A 25,780-nucleotide genomic window follows, 5' to 3' on the forward strand; every position below is an offset into this window, starting at 1 on the left:
AAGCACATGTAGCCTGGAGTCCAGCCTTGTTAGCTTTGGTCCGCTCCCCAAGATCTGCTCCAAAGATAACAAGGCTGGACTCCAGGCTAGTTAACATGCACATAAACAGCATTAAATGGTGTCACATCAACTTCAAGAGCAAGCAGTATCAAAATTTCTGCATACATACGGCACAAACAATTCTCTATGAGCCTGTTTTGCTACAAATCCTTACTTCGGTTCTCATTTAGTTGTTTGTTTTTGCTTCATAAAATGCCAGCCATCTTTACTCAAGGTGCAATGACAACTGAGTGCTATAGTTCATTATCAATTGTACCACATATTGCACTATTTCAAAGTTTTTACAAAAGTTGCAATATTTCACATGTCAGGCATTTACAATGAGGCACTATACACTTCAGGATGGAAGGAAGGAATTCACACAAAATGGGAACAAAAAAGTTCTATTTACCTTTCTGACATTTTCTGACTGAAAATCAGAGAAACAAGAGAAGAAGAAAAGACCATAGGTGACAGGAATAAGATATATACAGGTCTGGAGAAATGACAAACACAAGAAACAGCAGAAAGGTCAGAAAGAATCAAACAGGGTGAAAACACATTCAACTAATTTGACTACAAATGGATGTGCAAGCAAATGCATCTTGTTTACGTTTGCATATGGTCTGCTCTGTTAATTCTTACTCAAACACATTTATAATTATATATATGGTGACAGGAGTCTAAATCCCTCCTGCTATAAAATTGCAACAAGATGTAACCCAACACTAGTTATCATGGTGACAGACGTCTGGTTATTAAGCTCATTGGCCTTATTTGGTTGGAAACGAAGAAGAAACAGAGCAAAAACAATATGTTTTCCTTCAGTAAACATAATAATTTGACTAGAAATGGATCTGAACTTGAAGAGGAAGTGAAGTTGAAGAGACGACACTGACCTTGCTGAGATACAACCCCGGGCAGGGGCTTGCCCTGGCGGGGGCCTGGGAACAAGAACGGATTGCTCGGACGCAGGGACGAAGGTCGGCTGCAGGGGTTCCCTGGCCAGGATGGGAGAAACCATCCCGCCTCTCATGACGGGGGACGGCGAGCTGCCCCTCCTAGGAGTGTACTCCCTCTTGCTCCAAGAGTCCGTAGCCGAGTCCACGGAGCTAATACTGATATTGTCCTCTATGTGAGCCTCCCGTTCCCTAAGTGCGGTGACTTGCGGGCTCCTGGGCCTGTCCTTTCTACTCAACCCTTCCTTCTGTAAGGAGTCCACGATGAGGGGACTCCTCACGGGTACTCCATTGTCCTTGCTACTGCGGGGACTTCTTGGAAGCTCCCGCCCTTTCCTGGAACCCCTCTCTCTCGGGGAGAAGGGGCTTTCCGAGAGTGACTTTGACCTAGGCGACATGGGCGGTGTAGAGTGATCGTCCGACCAGATCTGGCCGTTTTCTTGCACTTTTGTTGTTGTTGTCTCTGCAGTCTTTTTGCTATTTTTGTCGTTGGGTGGTGAGGACTCTCCTTTATACACGGGGATTTTGGACGGCTTTGATGAGCTACTTCCTAGTTTCTCTAGTCTACCTGTCTGAGATTTAGCGTTGGTGGGAGGTACGGTCGGCAGCTTCCTCCTCTGCTCTGGCTTTTTTCTGCCGACTTGCGGGCTGTGAACAGGGATCCTCGAAGGTTTTATCACCTTCTCCGTGGCTTTATGTTCTGAACCTGTTAACACTTCCTTCACTGTGGCTACCTCCTCTTCCTGTAAGGACTGCTGAATGTCTATACTATCTGATCTAAATATCTCGCCCGAGGGTCCGTTTTCTACCACCTTGTCTTTCCCGTTGTCTTCCAGGGTGAATTCCTGCGAGCCTGCTCTTGTTAGGTCCTGGGACCCCGCCCGTTTCAGGTCCAAACCGTTTTGCTCTACGCTCACAGCGGTGGGCACAACCGTACTGAGGTCGCTGTGGCTGGTCTGGTCCATTTCCGGCAGCTCCGGTGCTTTCACGGTCGGCGACAGGTCGGGATCCGACCTCTGACCCTTTGAGGCCGACACGTCCTGCGGTTTCGGGTCCTGCCCCAGCGGAAGGGTCACCACCGTTTTCTGACCTTCCACGGTCTCGCTCACCGACGTGTCCGATTTGCTATTCCCCTCCTTGGAAAGAGGCAGCTCAACGTCCTCGTTTTCTATTGCCTCCTCAACTGCCTCCTCTTGTCTCGGGCTCGACTTCGGAAGCAGGTTGTTCTGTAACACAACAGCATCCTCCTCTCTGTCGGAGAAGAGTTCCGGGGTTCTGGAAAGTTCTCTCTCGCTCGCGCTCTCTCGAGACTCTCTCTCCTTGGGGCTGTCCCTTTTCTTGCTGCTGCCCTGCGCAGAGTTGTTGTCTCCTTCGTCGGGAACACTGTATGTAGACTTGGACAGCCTGGAGCTTACAGGCGAGCTGGCTTCCGAGCGACTGCTAGGCGTGTCGTGGGCAGCACTGCCTACCCCACTGTTGAACACAATTTCCTGGATCACCTCTTTGTTATCGTCATGAGCTTTCGGGTAGGTAGTTGTTGCCCTGAACGACGTCGATGATGGAATGACCCCCTCGACGGTCATTTTCTCTTCCACGTAACCCTCGTATCTCTCTATTCTGAGCTCCTGGTGGATTTCTATCTCCCTGGCCCTGCGGTCCTCCTGATCGGACGAGGCAGTGCTCGCCTGCTCCTGTCGTGGCTCAGGCGGGGACGCCGCATGCTCTGAGACCGACGAACCGCTCTGAATCCTTTCCTGTTCATCATACATAGCACCCGGATGGTCCCTCTGTTCCACATCAGAGTCCACAATAGATCTACTAGTTTCAGTCTTCTCGTCTTTGGGTATGTCCCTGGTGATCTGCTGCACCTTCGGGGGCTCCGGCGTGGCGGCGTGCAGCACCTGGAACTGTCCCCTCTGGTCATCCTGCTCCTCCTCCCCAGAGCTATCCTCAAACGAGAGGATCCACTTCTTGTTTGAGGCTGGCCGCGGGGGGCTTGGGCTAGGGGTACGCACGATCCCCGGTGCCATGGGACTTTCGTGTTCAATATCGTCACCTGACTTTTCTTTCGTGTCAATGTCCTTCTCGGGAAATGATTCGTTATCCTTGTCGGGCTGATTACTCTCCGAGGCAGCGTCGCTGGGGATGGGGATGTCTGCGAAGGAGGTCTTCTCCTTCGCCAGCATGGTTCTTTCAGTTCTCGTCTCGTGCACCGCATTGTCCCCATTGCTCTCCTCCTGGTAAGACTGCGACGGTTTCCCATCATCAGCCTTTTCTTGCTCCTCCTCCTCCTGGAGCATGTCCGTAGGGACACCGTTCGGTCCTTGAATCGGGGACGGAATCCCGTTTCTGGAAGACGGCTCCTTCACTTCTTCCTCCCCTATTCTCCCCTCGTCGTACATCCCGTCCCTAAAGCTGATGTTTTCCTCGGCAGCTTCCACCTGAAGGACTGGAACCTCAGCAGAGCCCACGTGTCCTTCCTCCTCTAGTATATCCACCATCTCCACCTGTTCGTGAAGCCCCAGTAGAGCATGATGTCTCACCGGGAACGCCTCTCCGTCCAGCACCACATTCTGACTGAAGCCTGCGGCTCCTGCAACAACATTATTATCAACCACATGTCCCTGCTGTGCTAACTCCGTGCTTCCCGCCCGCTCCAACAGTCCAGCGGGAATCTCCCCGCCGATATCTCCTTGCAGGTTTGCCTCCTGCGCTACATGTACGTCCCTGAGTTCGCCTGCGTACGTGCTACCCGTAATCTCGCCGTTGGCCACGGCAAAGCCTGTGTTGTCGAGGTTCTTGTTCACGTCGCCGTTGACCTGCGGCTGCTGCGCCTCGGCCCTGTCGTTGCTCGGCGTCTGCGAGGGGATCAGCTCTCCCTTTTCCGGATCTCCGGCCGGCGCAAACGCAGGCCGGACGCCGCCGTTGACCCTGTTGAGGTCGTGCCCCACATTGTTGAGGACCTCCAGCTGGGGTTTCCTGATGTTGAGGTTGATGTCCGCAACCTTTTTTAAGACATAAGAAAGCTTTATTAGCATTTGAAAGATTTCTGACAAATCTGAATTAGCGCTATAATTTACAAAAAACATCATTGAATTACACAAAAGATCAAAAACCTTAAGAGAACCATTTCTTTACATTGATATCATTTACAAATTTGCAATTTTAAAATAGCAGCATTTGAATTATACATCAATGTAGATATACATAGTATTACATATTTACAAATTACGTGGAATCATTTGAGAGATTTGTTACACAGCAGTGTTGACTGGTATGAGAAGGTATAAGAAGGTATAAGACCTCGCGGTCCAGCCGAGCTGCCTGAGGAGGAACGTTGTCCTGGATGCTGAGGTTCCCATCCAGCTCTCCATCCTCCGTATTCGCGCACGGCATGTCTGCTGTGATGGGCGTGGCAGCCATGATCCTGGAAGTGTGTAAGAAAAAAGGGTATAAGAAAGGACCATATAAACTGGAAAGGTAACATTTGCAAAGCAAATGTATTATGTTTACCTTCACATGGGGATGGTCTACTCAACAAAGTACTTTTCTGTTTATTCTTATCTAAACACATTCATATAATGGTGACCAGCTCCTCCAACTCTGTCCTGCCACTTGCTACATAATGTCACCTAACACCACAGGGTGTCTGCTACAGCGCCAGTTGCCATGGTGACAGCCGTCTGGTCCGGGTCATTGACCTTTTTGTTTGGAGAAGAGACAGAGCAAAAACAATGTGTTTCCTTCTGCTAAGGTAAACATAATAATAGTAATTACAGTCTGTAACACAGTATATTATTAAGAAGGTTCTTTATTCAACAACCAGTGGGTCTGACTGGTTCTGATTCATCATGCAGTTAAGTGTTGCAGCTACAGTGCGAATTGGTCATTGTTGCCCTGAAGAAGGTGACAGATGGTCATCGAAAATTTGGATTAGAAAACCCCCTGGTTGTTGAATAAAGAACATTTTTATACAGTGTCTCTTGCCAATATGATGAAATAATTCACGGAAGAGTCAACTGTTCATATACAATGCAAGAGGAAACATTCTATTATACAAGGCATGAAGCATGGATGATATAAGTGTGCTCTTCTAACTAGGGCTTTAGTGGTGCTATTAACTCCAAAGGTCTGCTATCAGTCAATGCCTGAAACTCAATCCCTTTTGTATCTGAGAAAGTCGCAGAATGTTTTTGGCTTTCTTGGATTTTATGTAGCTGTCTTGATAAATGTGATGCGCTGAATGAGTAGCAGCCTAGGACTAAATCTGAATCCCGCATGTAGTGTATATTCAAAGGAATATCTACTGCAGGGTCTTTAGTATTCTGTCCATGTCGCCACGTGACTTTAACAGATGACTGCCTGCTACAGAGTCAAACCAACCTTAACCGTCCTGTCATAATGCTTCCTTTGGGATCTATAATACTGGTAGGTAAGACAAGTTGGCAACAATTTATGAAGGTTTCATTGTTCGAAACATGACTACCCTGTGTCATTTGAAAGCTCTCCCTCAATTATGATGTATTCGTCTATCTAGCAGGGCTTCATGATCAGCATGTAATAAATGTTAACATTCCAAGTGCAAAACAGCCAAAGAAGAATATCCTTTTGAGTAGAGAAAGCATCATGAAATAAGTTTTACATCAAAAAACATTCTAAAACCTTCCACAATCATGGTTAGATAGGACTTCCTGCTTCTCTCAATTTTTTCCTACGGAATGATTCCAAATGTTATTTAAAAAACTATCCATCCTCTGAAAGAAATAAGACCATACATTTGCAGACAACAGACCGGCTGAACCCGCCCAAAACAAGTTGCCAGTATGTCTGGCCAGACTACATGCTTCATCTTCCCTTGGATTCATTCTACCCGTAAGGTGCTTATCTATTTCCTGTTACTGCTGGCCCTAACCGTTTTGATACATGTTCCTTGAAGAGGAAAGTAACCAAAGCGATAGATCAGGCATGGCTTTGGTTTATAAATGACATACTAGTTTCATTTCCCATAGTGCATCCTTACATTAGTCTAGGGTAGCTATGGAGTGCATGGTGCTTGCAAATGTACAAACTGATGTACATGTACTACGGCAAACCAAATCGCATACTGTGACCCTCACCTTCTGTATACATTTGTCATATACAGTCTTTCAAGGGCAGTTTATAATTTCAGGGGCCTGAATATTGTAAAACAATTGACTCTCACCTGAACAAAGGTGTTGTGTCAAACTGAAATAATTCAGCTTTAGTTATTAGTCTCATTTGTTTATTGTCGATATTAATTGTTTTATTTCTTGTAGCTGTAACTTTCATGTACCCAGGAAAACTGTACACCTGAAAAACCATGTTACAGACCTGATTAGTGTCATTCACAGGTAAAATAAATGAGAGGAATGAAATGATGGGCTGTTGCATTGATTATTTTGAATTGTTACATAAGTTGATGAAGGGCAGCCTTTATACAAGCATAAGAAGCTTTCAGCCGCCCTTGTACATTTTGTTCATGTTTACTTTTTCATGTATTATATCATCTTTTTTAAAAGTGCAGATACAGTGTACAAAATACTTTTTTGCCGTAGGTTGTAGTACAGAATACTTTTTTGCCGTAGGTTGCCCATCAGAATTTTAGGTTGTCCCACCTATAAGTTACTAATTTCCTCAAATTAAGTACCTAAGCCTTTGACAATATTTCTCAAAAGAATTAAAAAGCATTGCCGTATACAGCGGTGCAAGCCATGTGGGCATGATTTTGGGGGAGGGGGGGGGAGCATTCTCAAAATTCAGGTAGCACACTAGGCTACCTAGGTTCAGAAATAGGTTGCCCCAAGTAAAATTTGGTTGCCCGGGGCAACTGGGCAACCAGGTATTTTGCACGCTGAGATAGATGAATTCATGCCTCACCCTGCCAGTCCTGGGGTCTCCTTGCCGTGGTGAGGAGGGGTGGATGTGGTGGTGGTGGTGAGGGACCCGTCCCCACTGCCCCGCTCCCAGTCATACGGGTCCGTTTCCTTGATGTTCTTCCTCTGAATCATGCCCTCTATCAGACCCTGCAGGAACTGCAGAAACACACACGGGGAAAAATCAGCTTAAGAAAAAGTCCAAGCATGATAGCACACAGATCAAAATAACTCTGTGCTAGTTGCGCAGCCTTAACTGTATCTTAAGCCTAATGATTAGAAGAAAGACTATTTTGATAACTGAAGATATGACACAAAACAGCCCTTAAATACAAGAGCCACACACATTAATACTGCACAAATTGGAACAATCTGGTCTCTTTTATGACCTGAGCAATCGTTTGACAACCATGACTTTGCTATGCATTAATAGGGAAGTGCAACTGCAGGAGATGAAACTTAACAAGCGTGGACGAATTGCTGGTGACTGTAATTCCAGGCTTGTAAAGCACATCAACCATGCAAGATGGTTAATTGCATGAAGTCGTGTAACCTTGAGCAGAGGAAAAAGGTGACTAATCTGGTTTCAACAGAGAATTAGGCTGGGTGCCAGACTACTAGTATTTCCAGGGACTGTGCAGGCCACTTCCTCGGCCATAATGCCCCCAAGGAAATTATGCTCGATGCTACAACCGCCCCCAGTTAGGCCCTCAGGTATGCTCTGGGCCTAGCATGCTATGGGTCTGGCATCCAGGCTACGCTGTCTGAGAACGAGCCAGGCTGTTTCCAGAGCCTACACAGGCCAGCTCCTCAGCTAGCTGCAAGGCCAATATTGCTAGCCTGGGTGCCAGACTGTTTCCAGGTTGTGAGCCACTCTGGCCTAGTGTTCTATAGGTCTGGCATCCAGGCTACAGAGAACAAGCACCTACCTGGTAATTTGGCTTGTCATAATACTTGAGGCCCTGGACATGTTCCAGGAACTGCTTAAACTCCGAAGGCAGAGACTTGAGAAGCATTCTGTGGTCACATTTCTCCTTCATCAGCCCTACTTGTTCCTGTGGGCCACAGGCAAGAAACACTCACTCTTACTTCACTATTATACTTTTGCAGTGTCAAGAAAGCTCATCAAGTTCATTATCATCCTCTAATCAGCATGTCAAAAATAACTCTTGAAAATGATGCACAGTGTTCTAGCCAGTGTCCATCTTCCAGTCATTTGATGGAATTTTGTCACTGATTGCAGACAAAAATTTTGCCCAATCTGTCATCTTTGATGGACAAAATCAGCATGTAAAGATATGGAAGGAGATATCATGAAACTCACTTAAGTCTACCAGCAAAATTTGCCCCTTAAAATGCAGGAAACAGCATTTTGGAGGGTCAAGATTTCTAAATCTTTCTAAGGAGCATGCCTCCTGACATCCCCTAGAAGTGTCACACCTCTGGCCTTAATTTGGTGCTCAAAATGTTCATACATCAATCAAAATTGAGAGGAGGGTAAAGAAAATTCAGGCTGGCTAGAACACTGGCAGCATACATTACAAATATACAGCAACATGGTAAATGATAACATCTACGTAGGGTATAGAATTTTCTTCTTACACAACCATAGGGTTTCTCACCTGCTTACGCTTCGATGTCTATCAGACACCTTCCTCAGAGCTTCTGACTGGAGGTCGGCGAGTTGCAGACCTCCAGTCAGAAGCTCTGAGGAAGGTGTCTGATAGACATCGAAACGTAAGCAGGTGAGAAACTCTATGGTTGTGTAAGAAGAAAATTCTATACCCTAAGTATCTTCCAACCTGATGAAATTATTTACGATAACATCTACGGACTGTATCTCCCAATTAAGGTGAAGGCTGAATGTCTCAAATGCATATTACATACATTCTAGTGAGACTGTACTCTCCAAGCAGAGGTTTGGGTTTTGGGGGTATTTTCAGCGTGTTTTTAGGCTTTTTTATCGGGGTTTCTCTTTTGCACTGAATTTTTTTCCCCACCAAACCCAACCTCTGCCGGCAGTCGAAAGCTTCAATGGACTATAAACCTAATCACTTCAGCACATTTCAGTCGTTCTGCAAGGAGGTGTGAACCAGACGCATGAATAGGCAAAGTCAGCGGGAGGTGTGTGGCCCAATGAATGCCTTTCTGACTGGCTAGATGTGTGATAATCCACCACAGTAAAATGGATATCCCTAATGATAATTTGATGGTTCCCGGGGAGGAGCACTGTCACGTTTCTTGAACAGGTTTGCCCCGCCCCGGGGTGAGTGCCGGCAGAGGTTGGGTTTGGTGGAAAGAAATTCAGTGCAAAAGAAAAACCCCGATAAAAAAGCCTAAAAACACGCTAAAAATGCCCCCAAAACCCAAACCTCTGTTGGGTTTGGTGGAAAGAAATTCAGTGCAAAAGAAAAACCCCGATAAAAAAGCCTAACAACACGCTAAAAATGCCCCCAAAACCCAAACCTCTGCTTGGAGAGTAGTGAGACTGCTGTGCAATCATCTTGAGAAAGGGTCAAGTGCACTTTCCCGGCCCTTCCCATACATCAGCTGTCTTACCTTGTCCTTAATCTTCCTCCAGGGCAGGTGTCCCGTGGCGAACTCCACCAGCATGTACAGTAAGGACCATAAGTCATCGTGCCGACCCATTTCCTAGGGAGGCACAATCACAGATTTAAGAATTATATGGTTTTGGGAGGGTATTACTGTATGATGTATTCTAACTCTAACTTCTACTGATAGATCTACAATGCAGTGAAACTACGGGTCTGTACTGGGCTTGGCTACTCTGTAAAATATACTGACAGTAAAACTCTAACTTCTACTGATAGATCTACAATGCAGTGGAACTACAGGTCTGTACTGGGCTTGGCTACTCTGTGAAATATACTGACAGTAAAAAAGACCTTCTACTGATACAATGCAGGGAAACTACATCTAGTACTGGGCTTAGTTACTCTGTGAAACTCTTTTACCAATAAAATACAGTGAAACTACATCAACTACTGGGCTTGGCTACTCTGTAAAGTGTTAGTCTGACAATAAAAAAAAACATGAAACTACATGTAGCTCATTGAGGAGGGATGTAAGTTATGCAATTACTTTGCTTGGCTATTACTGCACACAATTTGTATGCCTGTAGACTGTGAAAGGCACAGTCAAAGTTGTAACACTTTATAGTTTGTACATCAATTGAATCATTATGCAAGCCTTGGCTGCAACCATTTCCATGTATAGATCATATACCCATTATGCCTTATGTTCATAAATTTACATATAGACACATTTCCAGTCATCAGGTCATTGACCCTGATCACTTGACTCCACTGACCACTTACCCGAGGCCTGATGATTCTCATGATTTTGATAACTCTACCATATATTTCTGGGGTAACTGAACAAAGCATGCAGAATACAGATGGTACAGGTAAAAGCATTGCTGTACAGATACCGCATCTATGCTCAGACTCAACTAAGTGTATCATGTTACAGGAAGATCGCTACACTATGTGCAGCCCCAGTTCTATCATCATCAATCACATGGATCCTACCATCGCAAAGTATGAGGACTATTGGGTTTCATTCTGGTGAATATTCATTGGTCAAAATATCTGACAGGGCTTGAAATTCATCTTTGGGACCAAGCTATAAAATTGTAGCCTGGTATCCAGCCTTGTTAGCTTTAGTCCGCTACGCAAGATCCGCTCCCCGTTGTTGGCGGGAAGCGGATCTTGGGTAGCGGACTAAAGCTAACAAGGCTGGATACCAGGCTAATAAAATTGGGTGCACAAGGAAAATTGGGATGCACTATATATAGTACCACAGTAACTGTAATAACAAAAAATGTATAATTATTACTTTTCTGAGACTTTAATATATGTCAAGAATATCAAAAACACTTGTGGATTATGCAGCTGCATGCTTTTTTTCATATCATCTCCTACATTACACAGATAACACATGTAACTTCCATTAATTTGATATCCACGAGGTTACATATTTCTGCCACTTTGAAAGATCTCTAGCACAGCCAGGGACACCAGGACTCGACATAAGTCAAGTAAGTCAGTCTAGCACAGCACCCCCAGGTATGCACATATCCGATATGCAGTAGACATGCATTTTACAAGCTGATATTGCATTGGACATCTGTTAAGCTGCAAGTTTTCAGGGTGACAGATATATGTGACCTGGTGGAATTACGTTACATCACACTGTTACCACCACCACATATTCTTTCTACCATCCATCCATCTTTCTTTCATGAACTTTTGAATTTATAGCTCTGTGATGGCTGTTGTGAGTGTGCACAACTTTAAGGTAGGTATATCTTACATTGTAAAAGACATAGAAGACTTAGTGATGAGCTCACCATATTCTTGTGTGCATTGATGGAGGCATAGCGCACTGTTCCCCTGAAACCTGCCACTGGTCGAGGCTAGAAAGGAGGTTAAAAAGACAAGTAGTTTAGCATTGTGACATGATACACTGTCAGTGTTATTGTAGCAGATCACATTTTTTTTGTATACTAGATCTACTGGAGAGATTCATCATTATATATATTATCATAATTGTAATCAATTTAAAAGGAAATTATCAAAGGGTTTCCCTTTTTCATAGTGCAGGTCAAATTTAATCCGGCATTTAAATGTGAAACAAAGATTCCTTTAATTTTATACACTTGATGACATTCTCTATAGTGAACATACAATGTCATGTAATATCTCTGCATTCAGCTGGAGTGATAATCAACATACATGTAGTGCATATACAACATTATGTAAAGATCTTCACATTGTATGCTTAAGTCATGTACGGCACTTGCTAATATATACACACAAATCAATGTATGACATAAACTAAAGCAAAGTTATGAACAGCAAAATGAAGTTCAACATGGCTTGCTGTAAAGAAATATAGCACCTGTAGCATTTTGTGATCCCAATTTATATGCTGAGTGTGTTCTTAGTACATTACTGTACATTAAAGCTTTCAATCAATTTGGCTAAAAGTGTGTTCATGACTTCTTCTTACATGTATCAGAACAATAACTTAATAATAAGAACAAAATTTTTACTGCTTCTAAACACCGAGAAGAGATCAGCATTTTATGACTTCACTAAATTCCGGTATTAAAGTTTTAGTCATCTGCGTGAAACAATGGAGCTGAAACCGCACGACAAGCAGACACATCCGTCATGTAAAGTCTGACTGGCGCCAAACGCAAGATGAAAAATTGATGAGGCAGCCAGCCAGCTCTTTAGATCAAGTGACACACATGTGTGCCGGTGTAACAGTGGGGGGTTTATAGGCGCTACCAACAGATCCGGCAAACGGATCTAGACCTTTTAGCGGAGAGGTTAGAGTGTCTGACTGGAGCCCGGGAGGTTGTGGGTTCGAACCCCGGCCCGGGACCAGTGGGGTTTTTACTGTCTCCTCCTGTTTCTTACACCTGGCACTGGCAGACTCTAAGGCCTGCAAAAAGACTGTTAGTTTTAACTAGTGCACTTGTCTTGTCGTGTGAAATTTGTTTCTTTGAAATCTTGATATCTATACAAATTAGAATCATAAATTTGTTATCGTTAAAGGGAATTGGGGAAAACAATTGAGAATTAATAGAGAGCATGCTGATACATCAACATAATGTTGGCAAATTGCAATTGTAGGAAGATGGTTGTGCACTCTGTGAAAGAGACACCGTGTCTATCTTATAGTTTGGGAATTGTAAGGCACACAAAGCTAATTAGTTTACACATGTATCAATAAATTTGTTTGTAGACAAGGAAGAAGACGTAAAGATGCAATCCAAATAGTCAAGTCTAAGTTGCTGCATTCAAACACAGGGATTTTGACTTCGACCTAAAATTTGATAATGTTGATAGTATTTTGTGAATTTGTCCCTGTGTGTGTGTGACCATAGAACCACTACATCTTTACAGAGAAAAAAGAATCTGTATGTACTGACCATTTGTCTACAAACAAAATGTGTTGATACATAAACTAATTAATAAGTACCAACTCAGCTGGGGAAGTTACTAGTAGGATGCATCCTACTAGTAACTTCCCCAGCTGAGTTGGTACTTATTAATTAGTTTATGTATCAACACATTTTGTTTGTAGACAAAGAGGAAGCAACAAAGATGTAATCCAAATAGTCCATTCTAACCGGCTGCATTCATGATCAGCAGATTCAACAGGCATTTTGGATTAAGCTTCTGACAGTGTTTTGTCAACTTGTCCCTGACCATAGAGGACATTTCTAAGAATTTCCAGACAATACGTAAAGAGTTCAGAAAATCTGTGTGTACTGACTAGGGCTGGGTACCGGTTCAGCTGGACCTGTTTGGACCTGAACAACATTCAAGAACCGAGTCCAAAAAACCTAAACGCAAAAACCTGATCATCGGACCTGATGTACATTTCTGTTAATTTTAGAGTACATTTTGGTAGATTGTACAGACATCTTTAGGTAATCTGGTCATGGCAAGTGAAAAAAATAACCATGAATCAAACTAGATTAGCCTAAATCCATGTTTGTCTCTTCTGTAACAGTGGGTTCCATTTTAGGTCGACAAAAAAGTTCACGGACCATGATAGATATCATCAAGGCATACACGTACTCAGTTAAATTGCTCCTACTACTGTACTTCAGTAATAAGGTCCAGGTTTAGGTCCGGACCTGGACCTGATCCTCTGAACCTGATCCGGACCTGGACCTGAATTTTCTGAACCGGTACCCAGCCCTAGTAGTAGTACTGACCGTTCTGACTTCCCCAGCTGAGTTGGTATACTGTCTGGCCAGCCCAAAGTCCAGGAGGTACACCTTCCTGGCATCTTGGTGCAGTCGGCCGATCGTGAAGTTTGACTGTAAAATAAAAAGATGTCAGTTAATGAACTTTTTTTTTTTCATCTCTGTTCTTTATTGACTTGATGAGTATAGAATACATGTGTACATAGATGATAAACCGTTACATCACATTCAACAATTTCTGTCTGTTTAAACATATCTTTCACTTAATTGCAAAAGATACAAAATATATAGGATAGAATTAAAGACATTTTGTTATCACTTAGCAATATTACTGTTTTTGCACTATAATCTACAATGCGAGAGGTACATGGATTTGCAGAAAATACAGTTTCATACCAAAACTAAAATGAAGTTTCAGTTAATGAACTTAACGACTACCACAAAATAATCAATATGTAGCAGGTACATGTCATTGCTGGAGTTAAAACTATAAGCTAGATGTTTTTGTAATGAGTTGTACTATGCCCTCCTGCTACTTTTCAGCAGTGTTAGGTGCAGTCTCAATTTTAGTCTTCAAAAGTTCATGACATTGTGTTTCAGCAGATACTATCTAACAATAAAGTATACTTAATGTATACTATTAGTCTTTTCTAAAAGCTCTTTGACATACATGTATATATGTGAAAAAATAGACATTTCACAAAATAAGCTGCCAGTACTGATGACAAATGCAACAATTAGACATAATTGGCATAGCAATTGTGAGAAGACCAATAAATGTATGATTGTGTATCAGACATTTTCCCTTCCACTGTGAGTTGTGATGGATAACATCGTTAGTGCATCCTAGAACTTGCTGGGTGCAAATTTCTGTTGGCAACGGTCTGATTATACTAGCCTCAGGTGACCCAAACACGATTACGTCTTAGCCAGGGTACAAATTGTCGACACTGAAATCCTTCCCGGAGCCAATGTGTTGTAGATATGAGCAGGGTTATGTAATTCCCAGAGCAGAATATGCCCAACCTTCTCCTCACGACCTCAACGGACAAAAATCAATACAAGTTTGAGCAGTTTGCAGACCCAATGGTATAATCTGGGCAAGAGTGCGCAGGACTCAAAATCCCATGTGCATATGCTACAAGTTAGTTCAGGTAAAATTGGAGAGGTGAAGGTATTTCTGATGTCTATCTGCACCTAACCTGCACTGGTCTATGCACATGTAGGGGTACGTGGATTTTTATTTGTTACATTGACTGTAACCACCTATGGTTTCTAAACAGTTTTTAGAATGAACCATAGTTCCTATAAATTCTGAGTGGTGCAGGCAAAATTTGTCTGGTGCAGGTAATATTCAATGTTACCACGCACCAATGCAGGTACACCGTATGAAGAAAAAGAAGTCTGAGCCATGCTGTACCTCATGCAAGTTAGGCCTAGGAAAAAAAACGTTATGTTTCCAGTTTCAGTCCTGAAAAAATTAGGGTTGGTAGGTAGGGATTTTTTTTGCTTTCTTTTTTTATTAGACTTAGGCGACCTTTAGCGATACAACACAGAATCTGATACTTGTATTTTCAGTATCAATGTTTGGAAACTGATTGTACAACATTTCTTCATTCAGGAGTTAGATCATGGAGCTAGAAAAGGTTAATCAGTTCAAAAAATTTATGTACATGTACCTTGCTGGGGTTCACACACACAAAAAGGCCAGGGTCAGTAGTTTTTTCTAGGGTTGGTTGGGAAACAGGAAACACAATACTTTTCTTCTAGGCCTAATATGCTGAGTCATGCAATTGAGAAGGACTGGAGAGGGCCAGCAGGTGATATACTATATTGGTAGTACAAGATAGATAGTTGTAATCATTTCTGCACTTAGAAGAGTATTATCTTGTATGGCGCCATGGGAAAGAAGCACAGTCATGTCATATATCACATCTGAGGCTCTTAAAAAAAAAGCCAGAAAATGTCAATCTGCCGGTGTTAGATCTAAATGGTACGAAGTTAGGTATACACCTTGAAATTTGAAAACTTCATAATTGCTTTTGAGGCTGGTACATACTTCTTAGATTTCATACTTAAGGATATATCAGGGGGGGTTAGGGGAAGATGTTTGTCATTGTCATATATATATATATATACACTCAGATAACTGCATCCTTGACACACAGGCTTGGTGTATCTGTGTCTGTGTAGGGATATGGTTACCAACATGAGTGTGTATTAGCTTTGGTGACTCTGTATATACAATAGGGATACAGTATTGTTACTACCATGGATACATACAGGTTTGATGTCTTTGCATAGAGCCATGGTTACCAACATGACTATTTACATTGTTTGATGTCATGGTATAATACTACCATGAATATGAACAGGCTAGATTACCACTAACTACCACCATTACTTACAGGTTTGATGTCATGGTTATCACCATGAATATGTACCACCTATTCTAAAATTATTGCAATAATCTGTGTAATCCTATGTTGGAATAAAGTTCAACAGTTTACTATGATTACTATGAAGTTTTTAATCTACGTATTGTAATGATGTTTGTATGTTGATGATTGTAAAATGTCAATGAAATTCAGACATATATCTGAAGCACTTCGGCATGTCTGCCATGTTGATGTTGAATAAAGATTTGATTTGATTTGATTTGATTACTACATGTACCAACACAGATGAACTTTCATCATAGTCTAGATTATTACTAACTACCACGACGACTTACAGGTTTGATGTGCCTGTGTGCAGGGTACAGTAGTTGTTATTACCATGAGTACTCACAGGTTTGATGTCCCTGTGTACAGGGTACAGTAGTTGTTACTACCATGAGTACTTACAGGTTTGATGTCCCTGTGTACAGGGTACAGTAGTTGTTACTACCATGAGTACTCACAGGTTTGATGTCCCTGTGTACAGGGTACAGTTCTGTAGTTGTTACTACCATGAGTACTCACAGGTTTGATGTCCCTGTGTACAGGGTACAGTAGTTGTTACTACCATGAGTACTCACAGGTTTGATGTGCCTGTGTACAGGGTACAGTAGTTGTTACTACCATGAGTACTCACAGGTTTGATGTCCCTGTGCAGGAAGCCGACGTCGTGTACTGCCTGCACGGCGCGGAGCATCTGTACACCGAGGCGGAGGGTGGTGCTGATGCTGAAGGTTCCACGCACCTGATGGTGATAACACGAGAACACAAGCCATGCTGAAAATTTGGTAGTCTTCAATAAAACATGCTGAAAACTGATGCCTCCGTCCTCTCTACTACAGCCAATCTTCTATGGCAAGTATTTACAGTATTAGATGTGAATAATTATATGGTTAGTTTCTTTGTGTGTTTTCAAACCCTCCCAGTAGAAATGAAGTTTGCCACTCCCAGCTTCTGTAGACCATCTGACAAGACAAAAGGGCCCAAAATAGAATTTGTTTTGTAATAATATCGTATTGCTATGTATTGTATTGTAAACAAGGACTCCAGGAATTATAGCAATTCTGTACTATTAGTGGAGATTCTAAACAAACAAACAAACAAACAAACAAACAAACAAACAAACCTGACTACGCCGCAGCTCGGCCAGGTTCCGCCCCTGCAGTGACATCACCACGTAGTTGAAGCGCTCGTTCCTCCCGCAGCTGATGAACCGGCACACGTGGTCCTTTCCTGCAGGGGCAGAATGATTAACCCAAACTGAGTGAAATAAATCAGCAGGAAGATTTTTTTTACTTGATTGTGTTTTGGCATGACTGGCCTTATAGGGAAAGTAGGAGTGAGGAAAAAACACATGTTGCTGCACTCAACAGGTCGCTCAGCTGATGAACCGGCACACGTGGTCCTTTCCTGCAGGGACAGAATGATTAACCCAAACTGAGTGAAATAAATCAGCAGGAAGTGTCTGTTTGTATCTGTTGTGTGAAAGCATCCTTGCCACAGCAGGAAAATTTTTTTTACTTGATTGTGTTTTGGCATGACTGGCCTTATAGGGAAAGTAGGAGTGAGGAAAAAACACATGTTGCTGCACTCAACAGATCACTCAGCTGATGAACCGGCACACATGGTCCTTTCCTGCAAGGGGAGAACGGTCAGAGGTTTTTGACCCACGTTAACTGAACAAAAAACTCAACTAATGTACTTAACGTAATTAACATACACACCCCTGATTTGGGGCCGACCACAGACCTTGACTTTGGCGACTGGCTGGAGCACCTACATTCATACACCATCAGTGCAATGTCAACACACTGGAGGCTACTTTTACTCACCCTGCAGTTTCTTGAGCACAGCCACCTCCATCTTGAGCACCTGTTTGGGCTGACTGGCCGACTCCAGCTTCAGGGCCACGGCCTCCTGGGTCTGGAGGTCACGACCCTCGTAGATCTCACCTGGGAGGAGGCGGAACAGAGATAACAGTCAAGATAGATCAGTCAAGGATGTCCCCAGACTATCGCAGAGTGGAGCTCGCTGACACTGTAGTAGGGACATTATCATTAGATAGCTTTAGACAATGTTTAGTGTTAGATGTTCAAGGGTTAGGTGTAACAAGTTGTTTGGTGTAACACAGCCAGCTGCCACCGCGCCACGTTCCTGCAAACCTGGTGTGTTGCGCTGAAGGGCAGTTATACTGGCTATACAGATAATACAGATACAGATATTTGACATTTAGACCATGGTTGTGCAAGGGGTAAATCCAGGCAAAGTGGCAGGTGTTGTATCCAGAACAGTGCTTTATCCAGAACTGTGCTGTTAGGCACACAGTCCTAGATACTCCAGAACTGCACCTGGGAAAAAATCTATCAAATCATCGTACATATCGAATACAACACGGTGTATTCCGTATCGCCCGAGGTACCAGCCCGACCGCGCGCCGGATCGCCCGACAGCCGGAGGGAGATCCGATCCGCGGGAGGGCTGGGACTTGGGGTAATTTGGAATACACCGTGTTGTAATTTTATTTATGTCATACCGACCCAAGAAAACGCGCCTTTCAATGCGAAATGAGCAAAAATTTGGCGTCCCTAAACCCAGAAGATGCGACAACATCAATGCCAACGTCCGAATTTTGTATTCGAATTTCGAAATCGGTGCACACGGTTAGGGAGAAACGCATTCGAATCGTTCCACGGAACATTTGGAAGGCCCGGGCCGTATGCGTAAAGAACCCCCGGGCCGTACCGCTAGTTATCACACGGGCCGGAACACCCGTATCGAACGTAATCGCGGCCCAGGTAGGACATAAATGTTCTTAGATATCTAGAACCATGTGCCTCATCCTAAGCCTAAGCCTAACCCATTCATAAACTAGTAGATATGCACAGTTAATTTCTTGAAAAGTGATGAATTGTCAGCACAAGAAAAGAATAGGGTACAGTTGATAATCTTACGGGAACTAGACATCGTGTATAACCATGACTATTTCACCTGATACGTCACATACCCTGTATTTTATTCTCCCACAATGTAAGCTTTAAAACATTTCTGCCCAGTGTGAATGAAAGCTCTCAAACCTACAGGAATAAATGCCAAGGCAATGACTCTCCGGGAGGTTGGAGACAGCAGCAATCATTGCGGCATGCTACATGCTAAGAAACTGGCAATTTCAGAGGAAAGTCTGAATATACTACTGTGTGATCTGTGGAACAACTAATCATCTTGTACCAGTCAAAAAGCAATCCTGAAGACTCACATAATTTTGAAAGACAGGAATTTGTGTACAACTTAATAAATTAACTGTAGGGATTTAACTTTCAAAGAAACTGTCAATTTTACAAGAAAGTATAAATAGTAAATATACTACTGTGTGATATGTGGAACAACTAATTATCTTAGAGCAGTCAAAAAGCTACTCTGAAGAAGACTCAAGTAATTTTGAAACAGACAGGAAACTGCATGCGCAACTTAATGAATTAATGATTTTACTTCAAAGAAACTGGCAATTTTACTATAGGAAAGTTTGAATACTACTGTTACTGCATAATGTATGAAACAACTACTAGTACATGTACTAGTAATTATCTTGGAGGAGTCAAAAAGGTACTCTGAAAGTAGTTGTGTGCAACTTAATAAATTAACAGTTACGGTAAGGATTTTACTTTCAAAGAAACTAGCAATTTTGATATAAGAAAGTTTAGTACTAGTAATTATCTTGGAGGAGTCAAAAAGCTACGCTGAAAACTCACATACTTTTGAAACAGTAAATTATGTGCGACTTAATAAATTAACTGTACGTCTTTTACTTTCACATGGTACAAGTTATCATCATTTCCAACACAACAGCTTCAGTAATGACTATAAAATTTCCCCAGTCAGAACAAGCTCTATATATAGCAACACATCTATTATTCAGGGTTGATGCCTTGCATAATGATGGGAAGTAAATTGATAGCCTGCAAAACTCACGTTGTATAACAAGTTGGTTTCAGTGACATTTTACTCAAGAGTCTGTGTCAGCATTTTATTGAGCTATCTGTTTGGTAGACGGTGTGTGTGGTGTTCCTTGCCTGGCAGTACCTTTGTACTTAGTGCAGTAAAGCATGGTTCAATCAATAGATGGAAATATCCTTTAGCAACTCCAGGCTGCCTCACAACAGCAACCATAGGCCCACAGGACATTCCTTAACTTCTTAAGAATAGGCTAGTGGGTATTCTGCTTGCTACATAATACACTGCATTCTGTGTTCTGAAGAACAGGCTCATGAATTAGCCTGGGTACGCTCGAAAAAATCTGATTTTTTCGAGCGTTGCGTAGCAAAAATCCGGATGGTGTGATTTTTTCGAGCGTTGCGTAGCGAAAATCCGGATGGTACCCAGGCTACTCATGAATAACCACGAGCATTTCTTGGATAAATGTTCCAAAGTAGAGAGGTTGGCTGTCTGTTTGACCCAGATTCAGGCAAAGTGCTTGTGACCTTGATCCTACAGTAATGTAAAAATCATGGCTTCTAAGTCTTTTGGGACACTTATGATAAACACTTGACACAAGACAATCAATAGATATCAAGCTGTGTCACATAATCTTTGATTCAATTTTTGTTGAAATTTCACCTAACCATATTCGAACTTCATGACTTTGCCAGGACTTTCATCAGCATACACACATACATCCTGAGAAACAACATGTTTTTCTCTTACTCAAACCATTGGCAAAGCCCTGTTGACAGCCCTGCGAATTGACACTGTATGTAAATTTGATAACGCCGCTACTGGGTCAGTACGTAATTGGTTGATAGAGATTGATGCGGCAGTGTCCACAACATAATCAGTTTAGGGCAGCAGAAATACCTTCACTTCATCACAATGCTGCATACGTATGGGATGAAGCCAGGCTCAGAGCCAGCCAATCAAACTTCACATCCCATGCAGGACAACCACTGCGCTGGTGTTTTTGCAGGTATCATCAGCTGTTATATAGTTATCCCATTTTAGGATTAAAGAACAAATGTGTAAGGAAATCGTAAGGAAGGGAGCAAGGGTCAAGAATTAATCAATACATGGGTGATTGTAATTTATGAAATAAATGAGGGTACTGGATAGAAAGAAATGTTTCTGACTCTCCTCCTCTTTACTAAGAATAGCCAAAAGCAAATTAGAAGGCCCTCAAGATGATAAACTATGATTTCTGAAATTTCGGTACAGCATCTTCAGTTTCAGTTAATTGACAGGGATACATACATATAAATGCATTTATCATAGTGGAGCTATAATCACCTTAAAAAGTTTATATTCACAAAGCTTTTATTATCTTCTGGTTGAGGCTTTTTTTTTCAAGTTCAAAAGCATAATTTATAATGCTTCACGTCAGTTGAGGATGACTGCTTTATTTCACCTGGTTGAGGGCTACATTCTGACAGTTATATCAAACTTAGGCCCGTGGCTGGTACATAGGATATGACCCATTTTCATTTGCTAAAGCCAACAAAGCAGTAGTTTAATCAAGGAGTCATCACTCCGGCAGTAGACATGCATGTGGGACACATCCTTGGGGCCACGGGCTTTCATGAGATGACACAGTGACTTCTCTCACATCTTCCAGTAAGTTCTCAAATCAACTTTGGTATTGACAGTAAAGCCACACCAATTTGATTTTTTGGTTCTCAGATTTTTTCAGAAAAAATATGAAGCAACAGGGCAAAAAATATAAAAACAGGCCTTGGTATCCTATGAAACTTTGAAAGTCCAAAAATCTACGATAGGAGCCATGACATCAACATTCCAGGCTGTTGTAGAATTTAAAGTAAATTAAACAATGAATTTTGAACTTTTAAGAATCTTCTCCAACTTTTGGGCCAAAATATGAGCATTTGTAGTTGATTCATACATGAATTTTTTTTATTTTTTGCAAATCAGAAAAAAAATGAAGCAGGAAAATTCAAGAACCAACTAATTAAACTGATGTGGCCTAAAGCCACATAAATCACAGTGAGAATCCCTCAGACCTTTATCCATTCATCAATAGGAGAAAATTCCTGCCCAGCTGGGTCAGCACAAAACATCAATACTCCCGCTGATGTTTCAACTCCACCGGTAATATCTGCACTGGAAATACCCCAGGCTGGGTCTGACCCCGCACTCTCAATATAATACTTCTGTCTCAAGACCACAGGGCCAGCTTTACATGTACTGAGGGATAGGAAATTTTCCTGTTTCAGTCCTGAAAAAAGTAAGGTTGGTAGGTAGGGATTATCTTTTTTTTTTTTCTTTCTTTTTTTAGACTTTTTTCAAAATGTCAATATTGGAAAACTGATCGTACAATGTTTCATCACTCAGGTGTCATATCATGGGGCTAGAAAAGGTCAACCAGCTTGAAAAATTTCCTAGATATGAAGTACGTTATCCAGAAAAGAGCAGTTATATATGAGCAACATTGGAGTGTTAAAGAGCCCTGTCTACTCAGTGAGGCACAGACTGGCATTTAATCAATCCACTGTCATGACCCCAGGCTGTCCCTAACAGAGGCCTCCCTCTGCCATGGAATGAGCTGGCTGCATTCGCCGAACAATTAAAGTGCCTCGAGGAATAATAAATGGACAGATAGCAGGGTTATGAACAGTAATCTGGCAGACACTAGTGGCATCTTTTCACCTTCGAATGGTCAATATGGGATGGCATTGCTCCAAGTCCAAGCTTTGATACTGACAATGACCGTGATTCCGTGAATATACTGACAATGTCCCACCTACTAAAGTACTAACAGGGATGGCATACATTTTGTACATAAATGTCTTTCTTTACTTTAATTTTTTTCTGTGTATAAAAATACAAATTGTTCTCTCTATCCTAGAAAAGTACCAGAAAAGTCAAAACTCTTCATATGAGACTAGTTCACATATGAGACCAGAGCTTTTGAGATGACAGCGGTGTAGCACCTAAATCAGCATCCCTGTGACTGTTTTCAGCCAACATGTTCAATGTTCAAAGAAAGACTTTTAAGCTAGTGGTAGTTCATTTTTTTACCTAATCTACTGGTATGTTCATATAAGTCAATGTGAAGTGAACAGCAGCTATATCAGCACCAAGGACAGGGAAAGCCTGTATTACGAATGCTGCGTCATACCTGCAGCCACAGAAATGGTCTAATTATGTCTGGCATCATTCCGCACTCACTGGCATGCAAAGATGTATGGTGCCAGGATTGAGGTTGGAGAATACACTTTGGACAAATTGTCTGGAACTACCTGCTCTATTGCTTAGGACTAGGAGAAATTCTGCTTCATGTATAATAAAACTGTGCGGCTATTCATGGTAATATCGACTGTAATTCAACCGACACAGAAAAGGCTGTACTTAACATGTGACACATCTGTATCAAAATGGCTTCTATTAGAATACAAATCTTTAGAAATCAATAGAAGTGGTAGGATGCCTGACATATTTAACATGCGTGTATCCATCTGAGGCCTAGGGAAAAATGTCGTGTTTCCTGTTTCAGTCCTGAAAAAATTAAGGTTGGTAGGTAGGGATTATCTTTTATTCTTTTGTTTTTAGATTTCAGTGATATCTATATACATGTAGGGTCCAACTTATACAATACAGTTTAACAAAGTAAAACAAAGCATGAGGACACTTTTATTTTTCAATGTCAATGTTAGAAAACCAGTTGCACAATATTTTATCACTCAGGTGTCAGATCATGGAGCTAGAAAAGGTTGATCAGCTTGAAAAATTAAATTATTTATGTCCCTTGCAGGGGTCCACCCCCCCAAAAAAGTCTAGGGTCCGTAGGTTTTTCTAGGTTCGGTAGGTTTTTCTAGGGTCGGTAGGTTTTTCTTACTCTCCAAGCAGAGGTTTGGGTTTTGGGGGTATTTTTAGCGTGTTTTTAGGCTTTTTTATTGGGGTTTCTCTTTTGCACTCAGGGTTTGGTGGGAAAAAAAATTCAGTGCAAAAGAGAAACCCCAATAAAAAAGCCTAAAAACAAGCTAAAAATACCCCCAAAACCCAAACCTCTGCTTGGAGAGTAGGTTTTTCTAGGGTTGGTCGGGAAACAGGAAACACAACATTTTTTTCCTCGCCTGACATTGTGAACTACATGTATGTGTCTGATTCCAGGCACTACAATTTATGACTTGCTGGTGTGAATCAAGCTCAGGGCTACTCTACATTTTGTAAGGGTGGGTTGCAATTATTTCACTGATGACAAATATCATAAGGTAAAGCACTAATGCCCACCATGACACGTGAGTATGCACAGTTTGAATAAAACATGTCTGGAAACCAACCTACAGTACATTTAATCATCAATATCTAAAATGTGATATATGCAGTTCTGAAATCATAAAACATATATAGTGACTGAAAATAGCAGTCTGGTCTACATCCAGATCTGATTATTGTATCTGGGACACATGTGCTATGGGGGCTTTTAGCAAGGAACTGCAAATGCCTTGGAAAAGGTTAAAAATGAGTTTTCCAGACATCAATTACGTGTAGTACTTAAAACTAGGCTGGTTAATATTCCTGTCACAGCGAGCATTAGTTAACCCATAAAGCATTCTATCTGTTCTGGAAATGAATGGATTTCAGCCAATGATGATTAACAAAAGGAGGAATAGGTAGAAAGACAGAAAGTGGCTGATATGATAAAAAGTTGTTTAACAGCTCGCTGGTCTGGAACAAGGAGTTTATGTGTTCTAATTACTGTGGGTCAGAGGTGAATATGGACACATTTGCTCTACATGCAAATTTCTCCTCAAAGAAAATTGCAGCTTCAATTTTAAGCTCATTCATACACTTTACTTTAATGCCACAGGCATTAATTTTCTGACAACAGAAGATGTTTGGAATTCTCTCACTTTGCACATGTGGCTAACTTAACATGTCGAAAACAAGTATCAAGAAACGTGAACCAAAATAATTTCAATGGCTGTTGACAGCCATCCTCCCATGGCAGGGGCAGCGGCTCCGAATTCCTTCTCCACCCCTTACCCCTGCCGAATAACATGGCATCTTCTACTCTGCGACCCGATTCCAGGGACACGCTCTCAGCCAATCACGTATCACAGAGAAAATCTTCAACGCACTTCACATTAATATTTATGAGATGCGCTAGCTATCGGAACCAATCATGTCGGCTATTCAGTGACAAATAAAAACAAACATGGCGTCGTCTCGGGAAGAGAACTTTTGCGATGCAGGCCGCTGCGGGCGTCGGCGGGGCGCTAGCGTGTGCTGGAGGCTGCGCGCGGATCCCGCCGAGCACGGGGAAGGTGTTAACTCGGTGACTTTGCCCCGCACGGCCTCCCCAACGCGTTAACGGGCTCGTCACCGGGCGGCGGCGGAGTCGCCGGCGGGAGGGTGACGTCCCTTCGCCGCCCAAGTCAGAAATGGGGTCATGCCAAATAAGGCAAGCTCATGAATATTAATATTCCTGGGGTCGTAGAGTAGAAGATGCCATGTTATTCGGCAGGGGTAAGGGGTGGAGAAGGAATTCGGAGCCGCTGCCCCTGCCATGGGAGGATGTTGACAGCCTGAAAATTTGGCATGTGATAAAAAAAGCCGTTCGGAACTTTCATCAGTTCTATATATAGACTGCTTTAGACACGGCTAGAACAATCAATATACAGAGGTCATTGAACCTACATGTACTTAATTTATAACCTGCCCAGGATTGACAGCTTTCACATTCAAACTGCTCTT

At 42.3% G+C, this 25,780-nt stretch overlaps 1 protein-coding gene across 1 annotated transcript in view; it reads right to left on the reverse strand.

Moving 5' to 3' along the window:
* Positions 1-25,780, reverse strand: part of LOC109472234 — a 39,081-nt gene that overhangs the window by 4,765 nt on the left and 8,536 nt on the right. The window contains exons 3-12 of the mRNA XM_019771864.1: positions 17,914-18,033; positions 17,208-17,314; positions 16,719-16,826; positions 13,653-13,757; positions 11,265-11,330; positions 9,452-9,544; positions 7,822-7,947; positions 6,897-7,051; positions 4,302-4,425; positions 939-4,003 (exon numbers count right to left, since the gene is read on the reverse strand). Of these exons, the coding sequence (XP_019627423.1) occupies positions 939-4,003; positions 4,302-4,425; positions 6,897-7,051; positions 7,822-7,947; positions 9,452-9,544; positions 11,265-11,330; positions 13,653-13,757; positions 16,719-16,826; positions 17,208-17,314; positions 17,914-18,033 (4,069 nt within the window). The remainder of the gene's footprint in view (positions 1-938; positions 4,004-4,301; positions 4,426-6,896; positions 7,052-7,821; positions 7,948-9,451; positions 9,545-11,264; positions 11,331-13,652; positions 13,758-16,718; positions 16,827-17,207; positions 17,315-17,913; positions 18,034-25,780) is intronic.

This window comes from Branchiostoma belcheri, unplaced genomic scaffold, assembly GCF_001625305.1.
Source record: "Branchiostoma belcheri isolate BF01 breed outbred unplaced genomic scaffold, Haploidv18h27 scaffold27, whole genome shotgun sequence".
NCBI lineage: Eukaryota > Metazoa > Chordata > Leptocardii > Amphioxiformes > Branchiostomatidae > Branchiostoma > Branchiostoma belcheri.